The sequence below is a fragment of the Bos javanicus genome, chromosome 12 (assembly GCF_032452875.1).
Source record: "Bos javanicus breed banteng chromosome 12, ARS-OSU_banteng_1.0, whole genome shotgun sequence".
NCBI classification, from domain to species: Eukaryota; Metazoa; Chordata; class Mammalia; order Artiodactyla; family Bovidae; genus Bos; species Bos javanicus.
The window spans coordinates 36,264,893-36,289,741 of NC_083879.1; the positions used below are offsets into that span (position 1 = coordinate 36,264,893).

At 40.1% G+C, this 24,849-nt stretch overlaps 2 protein-coding genes across 10 annotated transcripts in view; both read left to right on the forward strand.

Moving 5' to 3' along the window:
- ZMYM5 (zinc finger MYM-type containing 5) overlaps positions 1 to 20,278 on the forward strand; it is a 35,606-nt gene extending 15,328 nt beyond the window's left edge. For both annotated transcript variants that reach the window (XM_061435039.1, XM_061435038.1), the window contains exons 5-8: positions 3,873 to 4,158; positions 5,039 to 5,204; positions 6,106 to 6,318; positions 9,250 to 20,278. In XM_061435039.1, the coding sequence (XP_061291023.1) occupies positions 3,873 to 4,158; positions 5,039 to 5,204; positions 6,106 to 6,318; positions 9,250 to 10,017 (1,433 nt within the window). In that variant the 3' untranslated portion in view covers positions 10,018 to 20,278. The remainder of the gene's footprint in view (positions 1 to 3,872; positions 4,159 to 5,038; positions 5,205 to 6,105; positions 6,319 to 9,249) is intronic.
- The window catches only part of PSPC1 (paraspeckle component 1), a 93,218-nt gene continuing 88,629 nt past the window's right edge, over positions 20,261 to 24,849 (forward strand). For all 8 annotated transcript variants that reach the window (XR_009740028.1, XR_009740027.1, XR_009740026.1 and 5 more), the window contains exons 1-2: positions 20,261 to 20,624; positions 24,268 to 24,569. Coding sequence is in view for 5 of the 8 variants with exons in the window: in XM_061435040.1 (XP_061291024.1) it covers positions 20,262 to 20,624; positions 24,268 to 24,569 (665 nt within the window). In the remaining 3 variants the exon portion in view is untranslated. The remainder of the gene's footprint in view (positions 20,625 to 24,267; positions 24,570 to 24,849) is intronic.

Consider the following 24,849-nt stretch of genomic DNA (forward strand, 5'->3'; position numbering starts at 1 on the left):
AAAGGACATGTAATTAATGTCCCAGAAAGGAAGAAAGAAATGAGGCAGAAGAGGTGTAACTGAAGATTTTCTAAAATGGAGAAAAAACATTAACCTTTGCATTCGAGAATCTTTACAAATACTGAACAGGATAAATACCCTGGAAACCATTAAAAGACATGTACAGAAATCATGGTCAAAAATTGGAAGACAAAAAAAAAATTGGAAGACAGTCCTCCCCCTATACATTGTAGCTTCCTCCCCTGAGTAGCAAAGATCGGTCCTGTGTCCTGCCCACTCTGTGTCATACACAGTGAAATGTCACTCAAGACCTTGCTTATCAGATCCCCCTATCCAGTAAACTGTTGATGTCCCCTCAGCCCAAAATATTGGAAGCATTCCAAATGTCCATCAGAAATAGAATGATAAATAGTATGAACCACATAATGGAATACTCAACAGTGGGAACAGATGAACAGCTATCTTCAGTGTGTGTGAAACTCAGGGTACAGATTACGTGATGACATATGTGAAGTTCAAAATAAGACAACTACTCTGACGTCAGGACAGGTACGGCTTGTGGGAAAGAAGGGAAGTGATTGAGTTGAAAAGACATGAGGACCTTTCTGTGTGTTTATCTGGGTGGTGGTCATAAAAGTATAGGTGTGTGCATGCTCAGTCATGGCTGACTCTTTGTGACCCCATGGACTGTAGCCTGGCAGGCTCCTCTTTCCAGTGGATTCTGTAGGCAAGAATACTGGAGTGGGTTGCTATTCCCTTTTCTAAGGGATCTTCCTGACCCAGGGATCGGACCTGCATCTCCTGTGGCACCTGCATTGGTAGGTGGTTTCTTTATTGAGCTCTGCACTTAAGATATTCAAGCTTCACGTGTATGTGTTGCTCTTTAACAACTAAAAAACCCCACTGAGACACTAAAGTAACTTCACTCAGACCAACATTTAAGAAATACTAAGATGTTATTCTTTAGGAAGTAGAGTTTGGATGTGCGAAGAAAGAATACCTAAAACTCAAAATAGTGTGTCTGGCATGTACTGGTCTCAGGCAGACCACCTCTGCCTTCTAAGTCTTGGTTTTTCTTGCGTGTAAGGAGGGGTTTGCATTAATCTACTGGGCCCCTTCTCTTAAAATTTACTCTGGGGACAGAGCGTGGAAAAATGTGATTGAGACTTCTTTTATTTAACCTGGAGACACTAATAAAATAGGAATTTGATGGAAGAAGAAACTTTGAGGGACTTCCCTGGCAGTCCAGTGGTTAAGAATCCACCTGCCAGTGAAGGGGGCATGAGTTTGGTCTCTGGTTTGGAAGATCCCATATGTCACAGGGCTGCCCGTGGGCCATGACTCCTGAGCCTATGTTGTAGATCCAGTGAGCTACAACTACTGAAGCCCTTGGGCCCTAGAGCCCCCTGCTCAGCAACAAGAGAAGTCACTGCAATGAGAAGCCCATGCACAGCAACAGAATCCCAGTGCAGACAAAGATAAATAATACTAAAATAAACTTGGAAATTAGGATAAATTAAATGGTTGCAGTATGAACAAAGAAAACATTTGCTCTATTTATGTATGCATCAAAGCTAAAGTGAAAGAAAATCTATTTTTTTAGCAGTAGAAGTTTTACTTTTCATAATTATGTATAACTGTGTCCCCTTTAAGTGTGGGTAAGTATACAAATTTACAAGCCCAAAGAATCCCCTTGCGTTTCTGTGGTTGGGACTCCATGCTTTCACACCGGGAGTATGGGTTTGGTCCCTGGTCAAGGAACTAGAATCCCACAAGCCACCTGGCATGGCTAAAAATAAAAAGCCCAGTTTTTCTTTCATAGTAATGGTAATGGGAAATCTTGCAGTGCTTTGCATTTATTTCTGTCATTAAATCTGCTTTGTTATCCACATGATCTACAGAGAAGTTGATCCCAGAATGCATCCTGTATTTTATAGATGGAACATGTAATTTTTGTTTTCTAAAGAAATAGTTCAGAAGTAGGCAGGTGAAGCAATAAACTTACGGGCATTTGGTAATAAAAACTTTATCAGGGGAACTCTCTGTCAGCCCAGTAGTTAGGACTTCGAATGAGGGCCCAGGTTCAATCCCTGGTCAAGGAAATAAGATGCTATAAGATGTGTTTTATACCCAAAAAGAAATCTAAAAATCTTTATTGGAATATACTTCATGTTTGCCAGCATATCTTCCTGTGGAGTGAAAGAATTTCTTTGGTTACTTTTTTGGTTCTGTTTTGTTTTTGCCTATTAAGATAAAATGTCAAAAAGGACAAAATTAGAAGCAGCACATGGGAATTTAGAAGTGAAAATAGAGTTGTTAATATTGCTAGTATTCTGAAAGTTGTTTGGAGCTGTAATAAGTGAGGGGGCCATAGGCCTTCTGCTAATGACAAAAGCTATTTTTGAAGAGCGATTACAAAATAATTCAGTACTCTTGGGCCATTTTTCTCATCTCACTCTTGGGCTTTCTCTCAAAGCTTCATCATTACCCTGGAGTGAATTAGAAATGCAGATCTCAGGCTCCTCACTTGACCTACTAGTTTAGAATCTCTGTGTAAACAAGATTCCCAAATGATCGTATGCATGTTAAGGCACTGTAACCCATACATAACCTGTACCATTTTGAGGCAAACAGCAGAGTGCCTGTGTAAAGGTAGGAGAGCTGGGTCTCCTGCCCATACCACCTCACTGATACCTGGAAATAGTCTACAGTACCTGTAGACAGAGTTGCTTTAAAATGCTATGTCTAAATTTCATGTATTTTGAAGTATTATGGAGGTAAGTGTACTAATATCTACAAGTTACTTGAACTACATAGATTTAAAATCTATCTTGAATGAATAAATAGAATAAATGAATAAATAGAAAGGTGTGATAAAGCAAAACCAGTAAAATAGTATAGCATCTACCTGGTGGACATGTGGGTGTTCACAGTAAAATTCTTTAAGCTTCTCTATATACTTTAAATTTTTCATAATGTTAGGGGGAAGTTGTTATCAAAATGGATATCATATACTAGATTTTTGGAGAAGGAAATGGCAACCCACTCCAGTACTCTTGCCTGGAAAATCCCATGGATGAAGGAGCCTACCTACATTCATGATGTAGGCTACAGTCCATGGGGTCCCGAAGAGTCCGACACGACTGAGGGACTTCACTTTGATGAGTTGGAGAAGGAAATGGCAACCCACTCCATTGTTCTTGCCTGGAGAATCCCAGGGATGGCGGAGCCTGGTGGGCTGCCGTCTATGGAGTCGAACAGAGTTGGACACGATTGAAGTGACTTAGCAGCAGCAGCAGCATACTAGATTGTAGTCTATATTTGCACATTTTTTTATAATGTGTTAATATTTTCTTAGAAGAGAAAAAGTGCTTTAGGAAATGCTCTGTGTACAAAAGTGATGCTTTAGTATATGCATTGCCTCATTCGGCGTTTTATTTTTTTCCTGCTGTTTGGCTTGTTAGTTCCCCAACTAGGGACTGAACCTAGGCCCTTGGCACCTAAAGCATAGAGTCCTAACCACTGGGCCGTTAGGGAATTCCCTCTCATTTAGATTTCATAACACTGATGGGTCGGGTGTTACTGCAGTTTGTAGCTGAGAAAACCAAGGCTCAGTTTAAATTACTTGCAAATTTGTAGCACAGAGGGTCTTACTTAGAGATTCTGGTTACTCAGTGTACTATTCCAGGACCACCATTTCTGTTGCTGGCACAGTATAGCTTTATTCACTTAGAATATGAAGCAGATTGTTCTGCTGGGTTGTAAAACAAGCCTGCCTTAATACTCTGTTGTGCAAAATGAAAATTTTTAAGTATCTTTCTGATGTGAATGTTTAACTGTTTCGTGACTTTCTTGTGTGTTTTATTTTTAAGATTCTTGGATCTCCCAGTCAGCATCCTTTCCCCGTAATCAGAAACAGCCAGGGGTGGATTCTTTATCACCAGTGGCCTCGCTTCCTAAACAGATATTCCAGTCTTCTGCCCAACAGCAACCCACTAAAGCAGCTAAAATCACTTGTGCAAACTGCAAAAAACCTTTACAGAAGGGACAGACAGCTTATCAGCGAAAAGGATCAGCTCATCTCTTCTGTTCTACCACCTGCCTTTCTTCCTTCTCTCATAAGCGTACTCCAAAGAAACGCAATGTGACATGTAAAAAGTAAGCTGTACCCTTCAACACACCTCCATATGATTGGACACTGGTAGTATGCATGTGTGTTCTGAATGTCCTTACAGAGTTGCAGAGATTGATAGGTAGAATCGATGCACAGGTGTCTTCCACTTTACAGAATTTGAGTTAGCTTAGCGTACATCAGAGCTGTGGGTCATTTGTACTGTACTTACTCTTGGCAGGAAAATGGAGTTTAGGTATTGAGATAAATGGACCCTCTCTTTTCCACTGCCTTTTCCTCACCCTTTCCCCCACGCTCTATCTTGTCTACCTGGTTGATTGTCCCCTTTTTGTATGCTTTTAGAAGTCATAACCTGTGGCAAGGTTCTAAAGGTCAACCTATGATGACAATACTTGCTCTAGTTAATTTATGGTTATTTATTTGTTTGGCTGTGCTGGGTCTTAAGTTGCAGTACTTGGGATCTTCAGTCTTCATTGTGGCATGTAAGATCTTTAGCTGTGGCATGTGAGATCTAGTTCCCTGACCAGGAATTGAACCCAGGCCCCCTGCATTGGGAGCACAGAGTCTTAGCCACTGGACGACCATGAGTCTCAACAAAATATTTCTGAATCTCTTCCCATATTATTTAGGAACTCTTAGCAGTGAAACCAAAATGTGGATTTTTTCTGGATGGATCCAAAAATTATAGTTGATTCCTAGGATTAAATCATGAGAAAATGAAAAATGTCAGTTGTTATTCATATATTTGACTTCTATTAAAATGCAGTATTCTGGGGAGTTCCTTGGCGACTTCTGTGGCCTGGCTTCAGTCCCTGGTTGGGGTGCTGAGGGAACCGATATCCTGAAAGCCACACAGCACGACCAAAAAGAAATGTTCTTAAATTGTGTCTGTCCTTTGCGTTTCAGAGATGCACCTACCAAAAAAGCTACTGTTGTTCCTCAAGGGGAGTCAAGTGAACCCTTCCCAAAATGTTTTAGTACATCTCATTTGTCTCCCTATGAAGACAGCCAGAATCTTCGAAAAAGAGTTCTGAACAAATCAAGATGTACAATCTGCAATAAACTAACAGAGGTCTGGAGTTTTATTTAAGTTACTATCTAGATTAACCAGGATAATTTTAACTTTTAGGTGCTACTATATGTTCTGCGATCTACCTAATAGATGTGTCCTGAATTCCCTCAGTGAAGTTGAAGGGAAGAATAGGCGTATGTTAGAGTTGTCTCCTAACAAACGTCCCCTTCCCATAGAATGAGGAGTAAACATGTGCTTATGTGGAATTGAATGCAGTCATAAAGAAAGCAGTGGTTTCATGGTGGATTTTGTTCTTATTGGCCACGCTAAATGACAATGAATGTAGGTTCAGGACATGAAGGAAACAACCAGTCCTAGAAGAACACATAGAATAAATGGAGTGGACCTATGTAGGTCATCCCACATTGCCTAGGTGTCACTGCTGTCTTCCCAGGCATCCAGGGAGTGCTCAGTTGGCTGAATTTGGTCTGGGTTACCAGGTAGCCATGCAAATTCTGGACAGGATTTTATCTCAGCTACCACAGAGCTGAGCAGAGCAAGAACTTAGGTCCTTACAGACACCATCCTGAAAGTGGGTGATACTGGTGCCCACTGGCCATCCCCCACCCCTGTTTTCTAGGGCAGTGAAGTTTATAATACCTACAAATTCCCTATCCATTTGTTTTAATCAAGTCATATCAAAACCTATCTAATTCATTTTCTGTTATTCTTAAATATCTCTTATTTTACTGCTTTTTATTCTATGAATCTTATTTTTCCTTTTTACAAGAAATCAAAGATAAAAATAAAAGAGTAGTATAATGTGCTTTTTAATGTCTTTTACCTGAATGTTTCTTCCACTGAGAAATTACTGGAGATTCTTTGTTGAAAAAAAAAAATAGATATATCAGGTATGACGCAAATCTGGTTGATTTATTTAGTAAATTGGTTTTTCTTCTAGATTCGGCATGAAGTCAGCGTTAACAACGTGACACACAAGCTATGCAGTAACCAGTGCTTTAATAAGTACAGGCTGGCCAATGGTCTAGTGATGAATTGCTGTGAGCAGTGTGGCGAGTACCTGCCCGGCAAAGGAGCTGGGAACAATGTCCTGGTCATTGAAGGTCAGCAGATGCGTTTTTGCTGCCAAAGTTGTGTTAACGAGTATAAACAGGTAATTCTCTTTTAATGAGTTTTAAATGATCAAGCTTGCAGTAACCGTCCTGATAGCTTTCATTAAGCAGATTTTTCTTAGAATCTCATTTAGTTCTTTTGTCAGTCTTTCATTGAATATTACTCTCAAATGAGTATTGAAATTGATTGATCTAAGCTTGCTTGCTTTAAGACTTGACATTTTGCAGACATTACAAGAAGTAATTTTCTCCTGTACCGTTTTGCGTCCCCACTAGTTCCAATTACTCCGTAGTCTCAACAATATTTGGTGTTGTCTGTTTTGATTTAATCTATTCTAGTGAATATGAAATGATTATCTCATTGTGGTTTTAATTTCCTGATAACTGCTGTTCCTTTTTTTATCACGTGTATATCTTTTGTAAAGTATCCAAGTCTTAGCTCACTTTTTTTTTTAGTTCACTTTTTTTATTGGGTTGTCTTTTCTGTTATTGAGTGATAGGAATTCTTTATATATTCAAGATACATTTCTTTTGTAAAATGTATTTGGAAGATTTTTCTATTGGACAGTGTTTTTGTCTTTTCTCAGTGTTTTTGAAAAGCCCAAGTTTTACATTTTGGTAAAGTCCAATTTACTGTTTGCTTTTCTGATTAATACTTTTTGTCTCTTGTTTAGGGTGTCTTTGCCTACCAAGGTTATGAAGATATTTACCTATCTTGTCTTCTTTTTAGGTTTAAATTTTATATCTGTGATCCATCTCAAGTTAATTTTGTGTGGGAGGGCTTTCCTACTGATCCTGTGGTTAAGATTCTGCCTTCCAATGCAGGGAACACAGGTTCAATCCCTGGACAGGGAATTAGATCCCGCATGCTGCAGCTAAGAGCTTGGCATCAGTGAGTGGGAGCTAAAGATGCAGACAGACCTGCAATGGGCCAGACAGGCCTTCACAGCAAAGAATGACCTGGCCAATATATCATTGGTGCCAAAGTTGAAAAAGGATGAGAAGGCAGCTGGAGGGTGACTGTATGTGGTAAGCACAGTGGCAGAGAGAACTAAACTTGCACCCTCCTCATTGAGAAGTCGATAGCAATGCCTAAAAGTGGGAGGAAAAATCAGTAAATAGTGATACAAACATGTTGTGATACTTGGAAATAAATATGGAAAGAATCATCTAAAAATGTTCAAAGTACTTCTGGGAAAAGGGATGTTTTAATTAATAGAATTATTTCTTTTAATTAGATGTAACTGGTTGATTCTCTTTACTAAATGTTTATTAACTTTCAATTAAATAAAACCTTCGAAATAGTATTAAAGATACTGAAGTTCAGACAGGGTCTTCCCCAGAGTCACACAGCTAGGTTCTACCTCATGTATAATACCTTAGGTAATGTGAAGAACTAAGATCCTGCAAGAAAATATGTATATGTATATGCTGTGTTCGCTCTGATGCCAACATTTAATTATATGTAAGCCTTGAGTTTCCTGATGATCTACACTGAATTCAATTTAATGATCCCCAGGAAGATGAGTCTTAGATGTGGGGGAAATTGTGACAACTTGACTACCTATTCATTACCAAGACACTCAAGAAGGAAAGAAAGAAGACCAAGGCTTGAGTTTGGTTGTTTAAAAAAATAACATTAGCAATAGTCCTTGGCATTCTGTCTCTTCTTAAATATGCTCTTTTGGTATCGTCTTACCAGTCCCATAGTTTCAGCCAGCATGTATTTTGATGACTTCCAGAATATATCTGGAATATATATTTATTCAGGTTCACACCAGTATGTCTGTCTAATTTCCATTTGAATGTTCCACAAATATTTGGAACTCTGTCCACAACTGACACGCCAAGCCTACTTTCCTTCTTTGTTTCCCAAATCAGTAAATAACCCCCCATCCAGTCAGGTGTCCAAGCAGAAACTTTGGGTTATTCCTTACTCTTCTGTCTTAGCCCCCAGTGCCACTCATTTCCCAACTAACCTGGATTCTACTTCCTAACCCACTCCTGGCTCTGCCCTGTGCCCACTACCATAGTCCTAGACCTGACCGCCGTCCCTTCTTGCCAGAATTGGCCCCACAGCCTCCTGGCCGTCTCTGTTTCCTGGTTTCCCTGAGCACTGGAGACCAGGGTGCAGTCAGGGTGGTCTTCCAGGGCACACGCCACATCATGTCACTCCTGCTCTGCCTCGGTGCTGCTTCTGCATGCAGGACTGCCTCAGAGCAGTGCTCTTGGTTCCTGAACTCCATTGTTTACCGTGGTCAGGTTGTACCCTGTACTAAAATACTAGAGCTAGCAGATGCCCTTCACAGTGCATACATTTCTTTTTTTGACTCGTGTGTGTGTGTGTACATTTTTGACCCCAGAATAGCTAATTTTAATTTTTATTAGATGAAATCATATACTATATGGTACCTTGTGACTGAATTTCACATATACTGTTTTCAAGGTTCATCCAAGTTGTAGCATGTATCTTTACCACACTTAATTTTATTGCCAAATAATATTTCATTGTATGGATAATACCACACTGTTATTTCTATTTTCTTGGCTCTTGTGAATAATGCTGCTGTGATCATTTTGTACAAGTCTTAATGTATTTTCATTTTTGAATTGCCACTCTTCAAAAGTGGCATAGGGTCACTATGGTGACCATATGTGTCAGCATAGGATGACATAGGGTGTCTTACAGAGTGACTGTTAATTTTGAGGAATTGCATTATTTTCCATTTTACATTGCCATCAGTGCCTTAGGAAGGTTCCAGTTTTTCTACATCTCTGCTAACACTTGTTATTATCACTCCTTTTATTGTAGGCATCCTGGTGGGTATGAGGTGATTTGTAATGGTATTGAATTGTATTTCTTTGATGATTAATGATAAGCATCTTTTTCATATGCTTACTGGGCATTTGTATATACATTAACTTTTTTCAGTGTTAATAATGTAAGAAAATTATAATCTATTTTTCCTCAGATGATAGAAACAAACTTAAAAAAAATACTAGCATCAGAAAACAGAAAAAGGAATGCTGTTGGAGAAGAAAATGAAAGAGAATTGTATGGATCATTGAACATACTTCCAGAAAAAACAGAAGAAATACCAGAAAAAAAGGAAAAGACTTCAGAATTACAGGTTTCAGCAGAATGTAGCCTAGACGCATCAGTGGTCCAACAGAATGTGAATTTACCTCCTTCCGTGTCAGACATAGCTGATAAACTTCAAGAGCAACTGGGAGAGAAACCATCAGAAGACTCCATTATTCCAGCTGTGCTTTCTGCAGATCCAGGTACATGGCCCCGAATTTTGAGTATTAAACAGAGGGACACTCTAGTTGAAAATGATCCACCTCAAGTAAGAAATTTTAACTTCCCAAAAGACAGTACAGGGAGGAAGTTTTCAGAAACTTACTATACAAGAATTCTTGCAAATGGTGAGAAAACCACTAGATCCTGGTTACTTTATTCGACCTCGAAAGATTCTGTGTTTTGTCTGTACTGCAAACTCTTTGGGGAGGGAAAAAATCAACTGAAGAATGAGAATGGGTGCAGAGATTGGCAGCATTTATCACATATTCTTAGCAAACACGAGGAGAGTGAAATGCACATCAACAATAGCGTTAAATATTCAAAATTAAAATCTGATTTGAAAACAAGTAAAATTGTTGAAGCTTCAGAACACAGATTACAGGAGAGAGAGGGGAAGGATGGTGTGAAGCTGTTGTACACCTTAGACCTGATCTGACATGACATGAAGAGGTTGAATACTATTCAGAGTTGTACCCTGATAGTTGGTGCTTTGTGCTGAGGTTCCCAGATAGTGCTTCCTCCGCTCATTAGTAATTATAGCAAGTTACCTCGTAAAGATGGTTTCTGCTCCAGGTTCTCATGATTAATGCCCATTCCAGTGAAGGCAGTTGTTGATCTTTTCAGTCTTTCAATTCACATCTTTTAAAATGGGCATTTCAGGACTGACTTTTGACCGGTGTGATTAATATTTTGTTCTGATTATCTTGAAAGAGGGAGAAAAAGCCTTGAATTTATCAATACCAGTTGAACAAGATACATATGTGAACAAGTATTGTTATTTAGAAATAGAATGGGATCTGAAACTGCAGCTTTTTGCTAGTAAACCAAATACTTATGGTTTATTTCATTTGGGCAAAATGTTATTATTTGAACAAAGCAGCATCATTTGTTATGTTAAATGAATTAAGGTGGTTAATTTGTTTTTTGGTTTTGTTTTAATTTATAAATGTTTTAGCTTTTATTGTCATGTGAAAACTATAAGCATAAAGAATATACCTATTTTTATGTTGGTACAAATATAAAATATATTGTTGGTATAAATATTAAAATAAAAATATATTAAGTTAATCTTTATGTGTTGTGGCAATTTTTTGGTTTTCATCTGAAGTAAAAATACACTCATGAAAATTGAAAGAAGGGTTTTTTTTTTTTCAGGTAGTCAGTCATGTTCCTTCACCATGTATTTACTAACTCTCCCTTGTTTCTGGTTTCTGATAGCAGTTCTGTCATATATTCCATCCTTACATACCCTTGTCTCAAGGCTTTTCCTGTGAAACAAAATGGTATGTGAATGGTGGCTGGAGCAGGACGACATGGGGCACTTAAAGACTCTGTCAGCACAGAAAACTTTGGGAAATAACCCAGAACATCAGTCTCATTAGTTTATAGCCGTTTTGCTTCCTGACAACTGGGTCGTTTTCAGTGTGTTTCATACTTGGGTCTGAATGAGGCTTTGGAATAATTCCAAAATCCAGTTTCTTCAGAGGCCCGCGAGGATACCCAGAGCATAACAGGTTCTGAAATTACTCTGCAAATGCTTTGTGTGCCCATTATTTTGTGAGCACTTACCAGTTAATTGAATTACTGATGTGTCATGTGGTTGTATTAGACGCTTGTGTAATCTGACCAAACTAATGAAATCAACCAGTGGCCATGTTCAGCACACTGCAGGCACACCTGTGAGGCATGTATAATGAGTTAGGTGTGAAAAATTCAAAAGATGTAGGTGCTGAGTTTATCCTTGTTCACTGTAAATTTCAACTTTTTAGTGTGTATGAATTTTTCATAGTGAGATGTTGAAGAAACTGTAAATTCTGAAGATGATAAGAGTATATCTCTCTAGCCTGGTGAATCATTTAGTTTCTTTTTCCTTATCTAGCTCTTATTTTTTACATTGTAAAATTAGTATGTGCTCACCTTAAGGAAGGAAGGAAGGAAACAAATGCAAGTCTTAGAAAAAAAATTATCCTCTACTGCAAATTTAATATCAAAGATTAGGAAAGACAGTTTAGAATAACAGTCCTCAAAAAATGGTAATTTATTGGTTTTGTTAATATCACAGAGGACAACTGACTTTTTTTTATCAACCTCAGATTTTCAAAATTGCTATCTTTAAGACTCTTATTTGAGCCATTTTCTTCCTGTGATTCCCCCCGTCCCTCCTTTACTTACTACTGTAGTCAAGTAAGAGTTGCTAATAGCCCCTTCATAGGTACAAGTCACAATTTACTGCATAGGATATAGAAGTGAATGAGTAAAGAGCTTAGCTAAGTTTTGGAGTAAAGAGCTCAGCTAAAGTTCAGTGGAAGGAATGATGCTGTATCATTATAGGTTGCATCACTTCTGCTTCAAAGCTTGGAAGCTCCCCGTTGCTTTCAGTTTGAAACTCCAGTTGCTTGGCATAAGGTTGTTAGCTACAGTTATTAGTGGCTGACAGTAGGGAAAGAGGTTGTGGATAACGACAAAGTACAAAATTTGAGAAGTGGAGCAGTCCTCTATAATACTGAACTATAAAGGGTGACCATATTAGGATGAAATTGAGATCTGAGAATTTAACTAGAGCTGAAAGAAAAATGTGAGCAAGTACCTATGTCTTGGTTTTTCAGAAAGTAAGATAGTTTGGGAAGATAGTGGTGTAATGTTCCAGAGTAGAGAAGGTTTTGAAAAAACTCTTTTGTTTTTGGCTGCTGCAGGTGGGATGTTTGTTCCTCAACCAGGGATCGAACCCATGCCCCCTGCAGTGGAAGTACTGAGTCTTAACCACTGGGCCGCCAGGGAAGTCTTAGGAGCTGAGATTGTATTGCTAGATGGTTATGAGTCTCTGCTGTGGAAGTCACATTTGAAGTGAAGAGCAATTAATTCATTTCATACCTACGTATAAAGCAAGGGAAACCTGAAACTTGGGAAATGGCACTAACACCTCAGTCAGGCACGTGTTAAAAAGACTTTCATAAGTCATATGCTTATAAATTAATAGAACTGTAAACCACTAGTTTGCCAAACCGAACTCTGGTCTGCCCACCTGAGGCACTGACCAGAGTCAATGCACTGACCCAGCTTGTGGGGAGGGAAGGTAATGTTTATTTGCAAGGTGCCAGCAAGTAAACCTGGCAGCCAGGGCTCAAAGGGCCCAAATTCCCTGGTGGCTTCAAGGCAAGTGTTTTTAGAGACTAAAATTAAGGGTAAGGATCTTAAATGTGTGGACATGGTTCTGATTGGTTGGTCTTAACAGGTTTCCGTCATTCTGGCTCCAGTGTGTCCGGGGGCGCTGGCTTTGTTAAGCAGTTTCCATGAGTTTGGGCAAGCTCTGGGAGTTGGTGATGGACAGAGAGCCCTGGTATACTGCAGTCCATGGGGTTGCAAAGAGTTGGACATGATTGAGTGACTGAATTGAACTGATTCCATGTGGTGGGGCCCTGGTTTCTGTAAAATGACTCAAGGGTGTGCTCAGTTTTTTACCTACATTCCTTGAGGAGGAACTTGGGGAAGGTCTCAGAGACCAAGCTGCTTCTACAGACAAAAGATTGTGGAACAGGGAGAGGCTTATACCTAGGCAGACCCCACAGGGTTCTACTCAGTTTCATTATTGAAACTGATTAGGGGATCAAAAAAGGGAGAAATAACTAACATGAAAGATCACTGGAGATCCTATGGACACTAAAAGCATGAGGTATTATGATCAACTTAGGTCAAGAATTTGATAAGTTTGATGTGATAGACAAATCACTTGAGAAAGACTTACCAAATCTGTCCCAAGAAGAAATAGAAAATCTGAATAGCCTGTCCCTATTGAAGAAATTGACTCTGAAATTACAAGCCTTCCCACAAAGAAACCCATAGGCTCAGATTCCTTCTCTTCCTTAGGGACAATATCTTGAACACACACTGCTAGAGAATGGAAAGAAAAGGGCTCGTCCTAGCTTGTTCTACAAGGTCAGAAATACCCTAGACAAATATCAAGTAACAAATATAACAAATATCAAGTAAACAACACCACCTAACAAGAATAATACAAGAAAGAAATATTATATGCCATCCTCTCTTACCCATTTATTTATTTTGGCAATGCCACACAGCCCCAAGCAGGGATTGAACCCTGACCCATTGACAGTCTCAAGTCCTAACCACTGGACCACCAGGGAATTCCCTAAACTCTTAAAAAGTTAACAGTCACATCAGATTGGGGCCCCCCAATGACGTCACAGTTAGAACTGGACATGGAACAACAGACTGGTTCCAAATAGGAAAAGGAGTTCGTCAAGGCTGTATATTGTCACCCTGTTTATTTAACTTATATGCAGAGTACATCATGAGAAACGCTGGACTGGAAGAAGCACAAGCTGGAATCAAGATTGCTGGGAGAAATATCAATAACCTCAGATATGCAGATGACACCACCCTTATGGCAGAAAGTGAAGAAGAACTCAAAAGCCTCTTGATGAAAGTGAAGGTGGAGAGTGAAAAAGTTGGCTTAAAGCTCAACATTCAGAAAACGAAGATCATGGCATCCGGTCCCACCATTTCATGGGAAATAGATGGGGAAACGGTGGAAACAGTGTCAGACTTTATTTTTCTGGGCTCCAAAATCACTGCAGATGGTGACTGCAGCCATGAAATCAAAAGACGCTTACTCCTTGGAAGGAAAGTTATGACCAACCTAGATAGCATATTCAAAAGCAGAGACATTACTTTGCCAACAAAGGTTCGTCTAGTCAAGGCTATGGTTTTTCCTGTGGTCATGTATGGATGTGAGAATTGGACTGTGAAGAAGGCTGAGTGCCGAAGAATTGATGCTTTTGAACTGTGGTGTTGGAGAAGACTCTTGAGAGTCCCTTGGACTGCAAGGAGATCCAACCAGTCCATTCTGAAGGAGATCAGCCCTGGGATTTCTTTGGAAGGAATGATGCTAAAGCTGAAACTCCAGTACTTTGGCCACCTCACGCGAAGAGTTGACTCATTGGAAAAGACTCTGATGCTGGGAGGGATTGGGGGCAGGAGGAGAAGGGGACGACAGAGGATGAGATGGCTGGATGGCATTGCTGACTCGATGGAGGTGAGTCTGAGTGAACTCGGGAGTTGGTGATGGACAGGGAGGCCTGGTGTGCTGCGATTCATGGGGTCGGAAAGAGTCGGAAACGACTGAGCGACTGATCTGATCTGAATGACGTCATTTAAACTTAATCACCTCTTTAAAATGTCATCTTCAAATCCTCAGTTGCATTCTGAGGTCCTGGGGGGACAGGAGTTGAACATAGGGGTTTCGAGAGGACACACCAGCTTCAGGGCTTGGTACAAGGACACTGCCTATCAGGCCTGACCATCTGTACTCTCAGCTTCATCCATGATCCTTCCTTTCATCCCTCAGAGACTTGCCTTTCTAATCCTCCTGTTTCCCTGAGAAGCAGACCCTGTCCTGACTCCAGGTTCTGTGTGCATCATCTCTAACTGGTTTGACCTTCCTCTTCATCTCCTGGCTTATTTTTGTTTGCATGTTTGATTATCTGAGTATAAAACCCTGCTCCGTGTACATAATTGAAAAGTTTCAGACAATGCTTTAGATACTCTTATTTGGAATCCACAAGCTCCTGTCGAGAAAGGCTTTGGGGAGGCCCATAGCTCTCAGCCCTGGTTACGTTGGGAATGTAAGTGTGGGAATGGCTACCCACTTATGTATGCTTATATATAAATGAAATGAATGACTGCAGAGATAGAAGGGGTGGGAGGGAGGAATCAGGATTATTTTACTGTTATAAATTACACTACTAGTGAAGTAATCAGTATAATTTGAAAGTGGTCTTAGGATTAGTTGTAAATAAATGTATATGGCAAAATCTAGGGCAACCACTTAAAGCAGAACAATGAATACAACTGATACGCTATGAATGAGAGAAAATGAAACTATAATATGCTTAATTAAAATCACAAAAGGCAGAAAGAGTGGTATACAAAAATAGTAACTTGATAAACCATAATGGAAAAGAATATATGTGTATAAATGAGTCACATTGCTGTAGAGTAGTAATGAATATAACATTGTACATTAACTGTATTTCAATTAAAAACCATTAAAAAATAGGAACAAAGAATAAGAGCAACAAGTGGAAAATGATAAAAATATTATAGGGGCCTCCCTAGTGGTCCAGTGGTTAGGAATCTGCCTTGCAACGCAGGGGCGAGGGTTCAATCCCTGGTTGGGGAGCTAAAATCTTTACCACATGTTATAGGGCAAGTAAGACCACTCGCCGCCAGGAAAGATCCTTAGTGCCTCAGCTAAAACCTGATGCAGTTAAATAAATAAATTTTCCAAAACAATGGTTGATAGTAATCAAGCTATATCAGTAATCACTTTGAATGTCATTGATCTAAATGCACTAATTAGAAAAAGATTGTCAGGGTGGGTCAAAAAGCAAGACCCAATTCTGTGTCGTGTATAAGAAATCCACTTTAAATTAAAGGCATATATAAATTGAAAGTATTTAAATGGGGGAATTCCCTGGTTAGGGACTTTGTGCTTCCATTTCTGGGAGGCCCGGGTTCCATCCCTGGTCAGGGAACTAAGATCTCACAAGCCACATAGTATGGCCAAAAAAAAAAAAAGAGTAAGTAGATGATTGAAGGATACAAGGTTAATACACAAAAGTCAGTAATTTGTTGTTGTTGCTGTTGTTCAGTCACTAAATTGTATCTGATTCTGGGACCTCATGGACTTTAATGTTTTTACACACCAGCAATGAACATGTGAAACTTAAAATTACAAACACAATACCACTGCCATTACCACCCAAAACAAATGAATACTTAGATAAAAATTAACAAATTACCTATAAGATGTATATGAGGAAAACTACCAATCTCTGATAAATGAAATCAAAGAAGTAAATAAGAGGAGAGACATACCATGTTGATGAATAGGAAGACTCAATATTGAGATGTTCTGGAAGGGCAAAACTATGGAGACAGTAGAGAGATCAGGGGTTACAGGGGTTGGATGGGGAGAGGGATGAATAAGTGGAGAACAGAAGAGATTTAGAGTAGTGAAAATACTATGTGTGATGCTACAATGCTGGATACATGTCATTATAATTTGTTTGACTCAGAATGTACAACATGAAAAGTGACCCTAATGTCATCTTATGACTCTGGTTGTTGATGACGTGTCAGTGTAAGCTCGTGGACTGTAACAAATGTCCCATCTGGTGGGGGATGCTGATAGTAGAGGAGACTGTGCAGGTGTAGGGGCAAGAAGTGTATAGGAAAGCATATTCCTTCCTCTTAAATTTTGCAGCCAATGGAAAACTGCTCCAAAAAAGAGTCTTAAAAAAAGATGAGGACTTCCCTGATAGTCTAGTGGTTAAGAATGCCTGCCAATGCAGGGGATTAGGGTTCTATTCCTGGTCCAGGAAGATTCCACATGCTGTGGAGTAACTAAGCCTGAGCACCACAACTAGAGAAAGCTCCCACACAGCAACAAAGACTCGGCATAACCAAAAAAAAAAAAAAAATTTAAGGTGATAATAATAATACATATCTTAAAAGATTGTTGTGATGATTAATGAGCTAATAAGTAAAAGCAATTAGAGTAATGCCCAGTACAATAGCACCCCTGTAAGTAGAAGCCAGCCATGCAGCTACACATTTCCTTACCATAAATAATCATTCGGTCCAAAATATCAATAGTGTTGAAGTTAAGAAAACCTGTTCCAATGCTTCTGAGGCACCTCAGTGTGGATGGTCTGACCTAGGGAATGAGTGTGGCAGAAGAGGAGAGGAGAACTCAGACCTGTGGTTCTCCAACATTCTCAAGTGCAGATTCCCAGGAAAGACAGAGAGTGAAGAGTGGCCAGTGGCTGTGAGAATATCAGGGAATATCATAGTGCAGAAGATAAAACACTGTTTTAAGAAAGTAGGAGGGAAGTGATCATTAATAATAGAGTTGTATTTATGATGCCAGACTATTTCCCTAAGACTATATACTTTAACTGTACTACATCTTAGTTGCAGCATGTGGGATCTAGTTCCCTGACCAGGAATCAAACCCCAAGCCCTCCTCACTGGGAGTGTGTTTTAGCCACTGGACCACAAGGGAAGTCGCAGACTGTACTTGAATTAATTTGTTTAACATGCACAAAAACTCTGCAAAGAAGGTATTTTTTCCATATGACACATGATGAAACTCAGGCCCAGATCTACAATGTCAAATGCTACTGCAAGATCTGTGACAGGACAGCTGTCTCTGATCAAAGTGAGAGATATTGCCCATGGTGACAAGAGAGGTTTCAGTGGGATGGAATGTGGGATAGACATCTGCTCGTGTGGCTGAAGGAGAAATCAGGTGATGAGTGAATCAAGACAAAGCAAACAACTCTTGTTTCCTTTCTTTCTTGACTATAGTTCAGTCACTCAGTCATGTCCGACTCTTTTCGACCCCATGAACCATAGCATGCCAGGCCTCCCTGTCCATCCTCCTCCCTGGAGTTCACCCAAACCCATGTCCATTGAGTCAGTGATGCCATCCCACCATCTCATCCTCTGTCATCCCCTTCTCCTCCTGCCCTCAATCTTTCCCATCATCAGGGTCTTTTCAAATGAGTCAGCTCTTTGCATCAGGTGGCCAAAGTATTGGAGTTTCAGCTTCAGCATCAGTCCTTCCAATGAATATTCAGGACTGATTTCCTTTAGGATGGACTGGTTGGATCTCCTTGCAGTCCAAGGGACTCTCAAGAGTCTTCAACAAGAAATGGTAACTAAAGGACAACCTGTGGTCGTGGAAGAGTTTTTTCCCTTTTTTTTTTTTTTCAAGATGCTAGTTTCATCAACAGTTTCTTCTGCTGGTGGGAATAGTTCAGTAGAACTGAATAGTTCAGTAGAAATGATCTATTAACTATTAGATCAAGTAACAATTCACTTTGGAAGGGGATTAGGTAACTGTAGAAGCAAAGCACTTAAAAGATGCCATCCAGTGGTTTGACCTTAGAGGGGATTTTTGACCATTCAATTTATTAATAACAGGACATAAGGCAGCACATATGGCTGGCTACATATGGAATTAAGTGGGTTGATTTGGTGCTGATAGAATGAGGCAATTTTCTTCTGATTGTCTTTTTCTTCAGTGAAATTAACAAATTTGACAATATCAGCTATGAGTGACGTGGGGAGGATCTTATTTCCGATTAGGGATTGAACCTGGGGCCATGAGGACTGGACTGTCGGGCAGTCGCTAAGATTTACTTCCGTCTTTCCAAAAAGTTCTCTGTATCTGTTTAGTCAACCTTACTTTCTCTTCCAGCTTCTAGCAACCACTGTAGCTAGTTTTCCAGAATGTCATATATTCAGTGTGTAGCCTTTGAGTCACATTATTGCGTTTATATGTAGTTTTTTCCTTTTTATTGCTGAATATGTTCTATTATATGAATGTACCAGTTAGTCCATTCACCAGTTGGACATTTGGATTCTTTCCAGTTTTCGTTGATTACAAATAAAATCCCTATAAACATTTTCATACCGGTCTTTGTGTGAATACAGGTTTTCATTTCAGCTGGGTAAATAGCAGAGGGATTGCCGTTCTCCAATTTTTTAATTTAAACGTCTCATGCAAAATCTTGGCCGACAGATTTACTAAGTATTATTGCCGTTCTGGGCTTTCCAGGTGTCTCAGTGGGTAAAGAACCTACCTGCAATGAGGGAGACCCTGGAGATCTTCCCCGGTCGGGAAGGTTCCAGGAGGAGGGCATGGCAACCCACTCTGGTATTCCTGCCTCCCACGGACAGAGGGGTCCGGGGGCTACAGTCCATGGGGTCGTAAAGAGTCGGACACGACTGAGCGACTAAGCACAGCACAGCAACACTGCCCATTCTAAAGTAAGCATTTAAATTCACGAGAAACTGCTGAAGGGTTTGTAAAGTGACCGTGAATGCATTTCTTTTTAATACTTGATGAAGACCTACCATGTGCCTGCCGGGAGCGGTACCGCGCAGAATTGAGTAGTTCGGCCGACATAGTATATGGCTTGAAAATCTTAAAATATCTTCCATCTGGCCCTTTACAGAAAACGTTTGATGACCCTGTCCTAGAGTGGTCCATAGTTCAGGGAGTCCTTCTTTGACGTGAATAATCAACATCACAACTATTATATAGAACCGGATTTTTCATTACGAAATATAATAACCTTGCTCTTTAAAAGGGCGGAAATGTGTTTTCACTTGTTTCAATTACTGGGAAATACATTGTTATTCATGCTATGTATAAAATCTGCAAGTCTTCACTTTCCCGCTGTCATTGAAAATAGAGCTGGATGTCAAGGAGAATGTGCATGTTTCCCTGAATCATCGCGTTTTCACACTGCTGCAACACCCACCGCCACTGTTATCTCGAACCTGCATCTTTCCGAGCCCTGGGAAGGCTGGGAACAGGAACGCGCGCACACTGGTGCGCATGCGCACGCCGCCAGGGCGCCGTTGGCGCAGGAGTGCGCAGGCGCATCGGACTCAGCGCGCCCTTGGAGGGGCGGGGCTTGCGTGGCGTCTCTCCCTCCGACCGCGGCTATAGCGGCGCCATTTTGGGCGTGAGTGCGGGCGGCTGGTCGGAGGTGTCTCGGAGCTAGTTCTTCCCGATCTCTGTTCCGTGGGTCGACACCGACGTGCATTTCGAGCTCTAGGCCGGCTCTGGGGGCACGCGCTGAGATGATGCTGAGAGGAAACCTGAAGCAAGTGCGCATTGAGAAGAACCCGGCGCGCCTCCGCGCTCTGGAGTCGGCGGCCGGAGAGGGGGACCCGGCGGCCCTGGCCCTCGCGCTGCCAGGGGAGCCGCCGGTGCCCGCCGCGCCCGCCGGAGAGGACCGGCCGGCTGACGAGGGCGGTTTCACCATTGACATTAAGAGCTTCCTCAAGCCGGGTGAGAAGACGTACACGCAGCGCTGCCGCCTCTTCGTGGGGAACCTGCCCACGGACATCACCGAGGACGACTTCAAGCGGTTGTTCGAACGCTATGGCGAGCCCAGCGAGGTCTTCATCAACCGCGACCGCGGCTTCGGCTTCATCCGCCTGGTGAGGGGCGGGCTGGGGCGCTGCGAGGTCCCTCATTTTCCCTCCGCTCATCTCGCCTTTCTCCTGTCCCCGGCTCACCCCGACTCCCCGTCACCTCCACCCCCCCGCCCGCCCCAGAGCCGGGCTGCTGTCGCATGGCTCGCGTGAGGGAACTTCCCACGAGGACTTACCGCTTTTCTCTGTCTCCCTTACACTCTGTGGTAGTAGAATAGCACACATTTTTTTCCCGTTTCATCTAAACCTTGATAGGAATTAATGGCTGGCCTGTAATAACCACTTAGTAAAAGTTATTATCCTGAGTTATGAAGTAAATCTTTGGTTCATTTCAAGTACTTTAATAGGTTTTCTCTCCGTGAGTGGACAAAGCAAAAATCTTAATATGGAGAAAAGTGATCTTAATTAAGTGACACTAGTATAACCATGTGAGTGTTCAACACTTGAAATGTGGTTATTGCGGCCGAGGAGTTGAATTTTAAATTTTATTTGTTCTCAGTTTAAATAGCCACATGTGGTTTGTGGCTGCTATTATTGTATAACATAGGTCCTCACTTTTCTTTAAAAAAGCTTTCTATAGGATTGTGAAATGGGGAGGTGAGAAGGGCTGCTATTGTCTGCTCTTTTGAGATATGCTTCTTCAGAGCCATCACCCTAAATACTTGTGTAAGAATGTTAAAAATTTTTCAGTTGGAAATTACAATTTAGTTTGAGATTTGACTTCATGGATAACTTTACTGTTTAATCTGAACTCTGTGTTTAACAGGTGAATTTATTTTATTTTATTTTTTTTTAACAGGTGAATTTAAAAACTTAAAATATTTCTGAGCTATTAGACTTTTTTTTTCTGTTTAGGAAAATCATAGTGCATACTTGATCTGAATATAAGTACCTGATCTGAATATTGGTAATGGTGTGGGGTTTCCCAGGTAGCTTAGTGGTAACGAATTCTCCTGCAGTGCAGGAGAGGCGGGTTCCATCCCTGGGTTGGGGAGATCTCCTTGAGAAGGGAATGGCATCTCACTTCAATATTCTTTTCTGAAAAATCCCATTGATAGAGGAGTCTAGTGGGCTACAGATCTTGGTGTCGCACAAGAGTCAGACACAGCTTAGCAACTAAACAACACACTACAGCCATTGTGCTGTGTAAGTGGCAAGTGGAGCCAGTGGAGGTTGTTAGACCCAAGTTCAAGCAGTCTCTCTTGGGGTAGTAACTTCAGTTTTTTGTTTTCTGTATTCCTTTAGTTAAGAACCTGTAATTTGAACGTTTTATGAAGAGTGTGATTCAGAGATAGAGCTGGAAGGCTGTATTGGTGGATTGTGGATTTTGATAGGTTCAAATCAGATTTGTGTGTGTTTTTGGACAAGTTACTTGAACCTTTATAAGCCTGTTTCCCTATGTGAAATGAGGATAGTAGCAAAACCCACTTCATGAGATTGTTGGTGAGGCTGATGAAGGATAAGGCAAAGACCTGTGTATGTGTATTAATAGATGGGGGAGGAATAAATGACTGGCATGTAATAACCATTTAGTAAAAGTTATTGTCACTTCTGAGCTATGAAGTAAGGAAATCCTTGGTTTGTTTCAAGTACATAATTTTAATTGTCTTGATAGTTACTTCAGTACACATACAGAGCAGTAGTTCTCAAATGGAGTGGTTTTACTTCCCAGAGGACATGTGGCAATGTCTGGAGACATTTTTGGTTGTTAAACAGTGGTAGTGGAGGGGTGGTTCTACTGGCATAAACATCCTACAGGGCACGGGACAGCCCCCACAGTAAGAATTACCTTGTTCATAATATGCTGAGGTTGGGAAACTCTGATGTACAACCATTTAAGACCAAAAGTATAAACTTTGAAGATGCACTATGGCATGAAATTCTTGATAGCATAAACATTTTATTATTTGTCCTAGAAAGTATTAAAAATTGTATTTGTTGCCAACAATAAAAAAGTACTTGATTTAACATAAAAATGAAGATTTGTTTATCTTGAAAAATGACATGTCACACTTTGTCATTATATCTGACTGAATCTGAACAGAAGATGCTCTCTAGAAACACTTTATGGAGTCCTCACCAGGCTCTCTCTCCTCCGCTGCCCACAAACATACTATTATGACTAATTTCAGAGTTTGGAAATGAACACTGATACACTTCAATATTCATACATTCAGTACCTAGAGTCTACAATTTAATTTTGCTGTAATTTTTTCACGTATCTGTTCATCTCTATCTCAGTCCATCCATCAGTCCATGACTCTCAGCATGCTTATCATTAACTAGAGTCCAATTTTGTTTTTTGAGGTATTTGAAACCTACATATAATGAGATGCATAGATACTTAGTGTATAATCTTGTGATTTTAGATCAAGATACTATCATCACCCCATGAAATTTGCTCATGTTTCTTCTCATTCCTAGTTATACGTGTGACAGCATTCTAATCCAAGTCTCCATTCCTAAAAGTTACCTCTCAACAGTTGTTGAATTACTGACATCTTAGCTGCAAAGGACATAACCCTTATTAGGTATTTGTGAAATGTTTGCTGGTACTATTGCTACTACAGTTGAAGAGTAATAAAATGGCCATTTTGAATAGCTAAAGAGGTTAGGTTCATTTGTTTTTGTAAAATTAATTCTGTAGGTAGATTTTCGCATAAGTGAAGTAGTTTAAAGCTGTTGTGAACATTTCAGAGATTGAATAAAAAGCTGTTGTGATCTTAAGACTTTTTCATAAGAAAATGCAATTTGTACTCTTCTCACAAAATGCATATTAAGCCTCTTTCAGTTTTTTGCTGGAAGTTCTCACAACTGAAAAAGAACATACCTGTAGTAAGTTTACCAGTTTGCTGTATTAGATGCCTGTATTTTGTAGAAACTTTTGAGTTCTTCAAGAAGGAAATTCTCTTATCTTGTAGTTCAGCAATGAACATATTCTCTAGTTTATAATAATAAGGATATGTGTACATGCTTTTCTGTTTAATGGAGAGACTTCTTATAGCCCATGAATGGGTATTTGCTTTTCTTAGTGTAGTGGGAGAAATGTGTAGCCCATGAAAATGTTTTAGAAGAAGTAATTAATAACACCTGATGACAGCTTTTTTTTTTTACAGATAATGTAAAAGAAATGGAAATGAAAAGGGGTTTGTCTGTCATTGGAGAGGTGGTACACATTATTAAGATATAAATAACAAACATGAAGTGTATAGAGAAACTATTTTCAATAATAGTTTCTAGTAACTGATACTTGGTCTTAAAAAGTATTTCTGTATTTCCTTTAATACATTTAGGAGACTTATAAAAGATACTGCTTGCATATTTAATAGCTGGTAATCTACACTCCATGGGGTCATAAAAGAGTTGGATTTGACTTAGCGACTAAACAATAGCAATCTGTTTATGAACAGATCATCTTTAAGTGATGATTTTTAACAACGTTGGGGTTGGAACTTTCTATTAAAATGTTTAAAATTACTTATCTTAAAAAAATTAATAAAATACGTGTGATACCATAACTGAAAGACACAGAAACAAAGTGGCCCTATCAGCCATTTTGTAAAACTACCCAGCCCTCTTTAGAAAGAAGCCACTATTTAAAATTTTTTTAACTAATTTTTTAAAAAGTGATCTTTTTCTTCCTAAAAAGGAGTCCAGAACACTGGCTGAAATTGCAAAAGCAGAGCTGGATGGCACCATATTGAAGAGCAGACCTCTCCGAATTCGTTTTGCTACACATGGAGCAGCCCTAACTGTTAAGAACCTTTCTCCGGTGGTTTCCAATGAGCTACTAGAGCAAGCATTTTCCCAGTTTGGTCCAGTAGAGAAAGCTGTTGTTGTTGTGGATGATCGTGGTAGAGCCACCGGAAAAGGTTTTGTGGAATTTGCAGCAAAACCTCCAGCACGAAAGGCTCTGGAAAGATGTGGTGATGGGGCGTTCTTGCTAACAACGTAAGTTTTAAAGTCTTTGTTTTATAGAGTTACACATAGGGTTCTTTCTGTTCTGCCTCTTTTCTTTGTAGTTCCTTCCCTGTATGTTGTCTTGGCATGTGGTAAGTAGGTGTTGAGTAAGTACTCAGTGAATACAAATAAGGGTATATTTGTGTACCTCCAGGAGTCGAGAATCAATACTTTACTCAAACTTCAGTGTATTAATCCATAAGGAATCTCGGGAATGTTTTGTGTTACCATTTTTATTCACCCTACTGAATGTGTATTAGGTGCAAAGCCA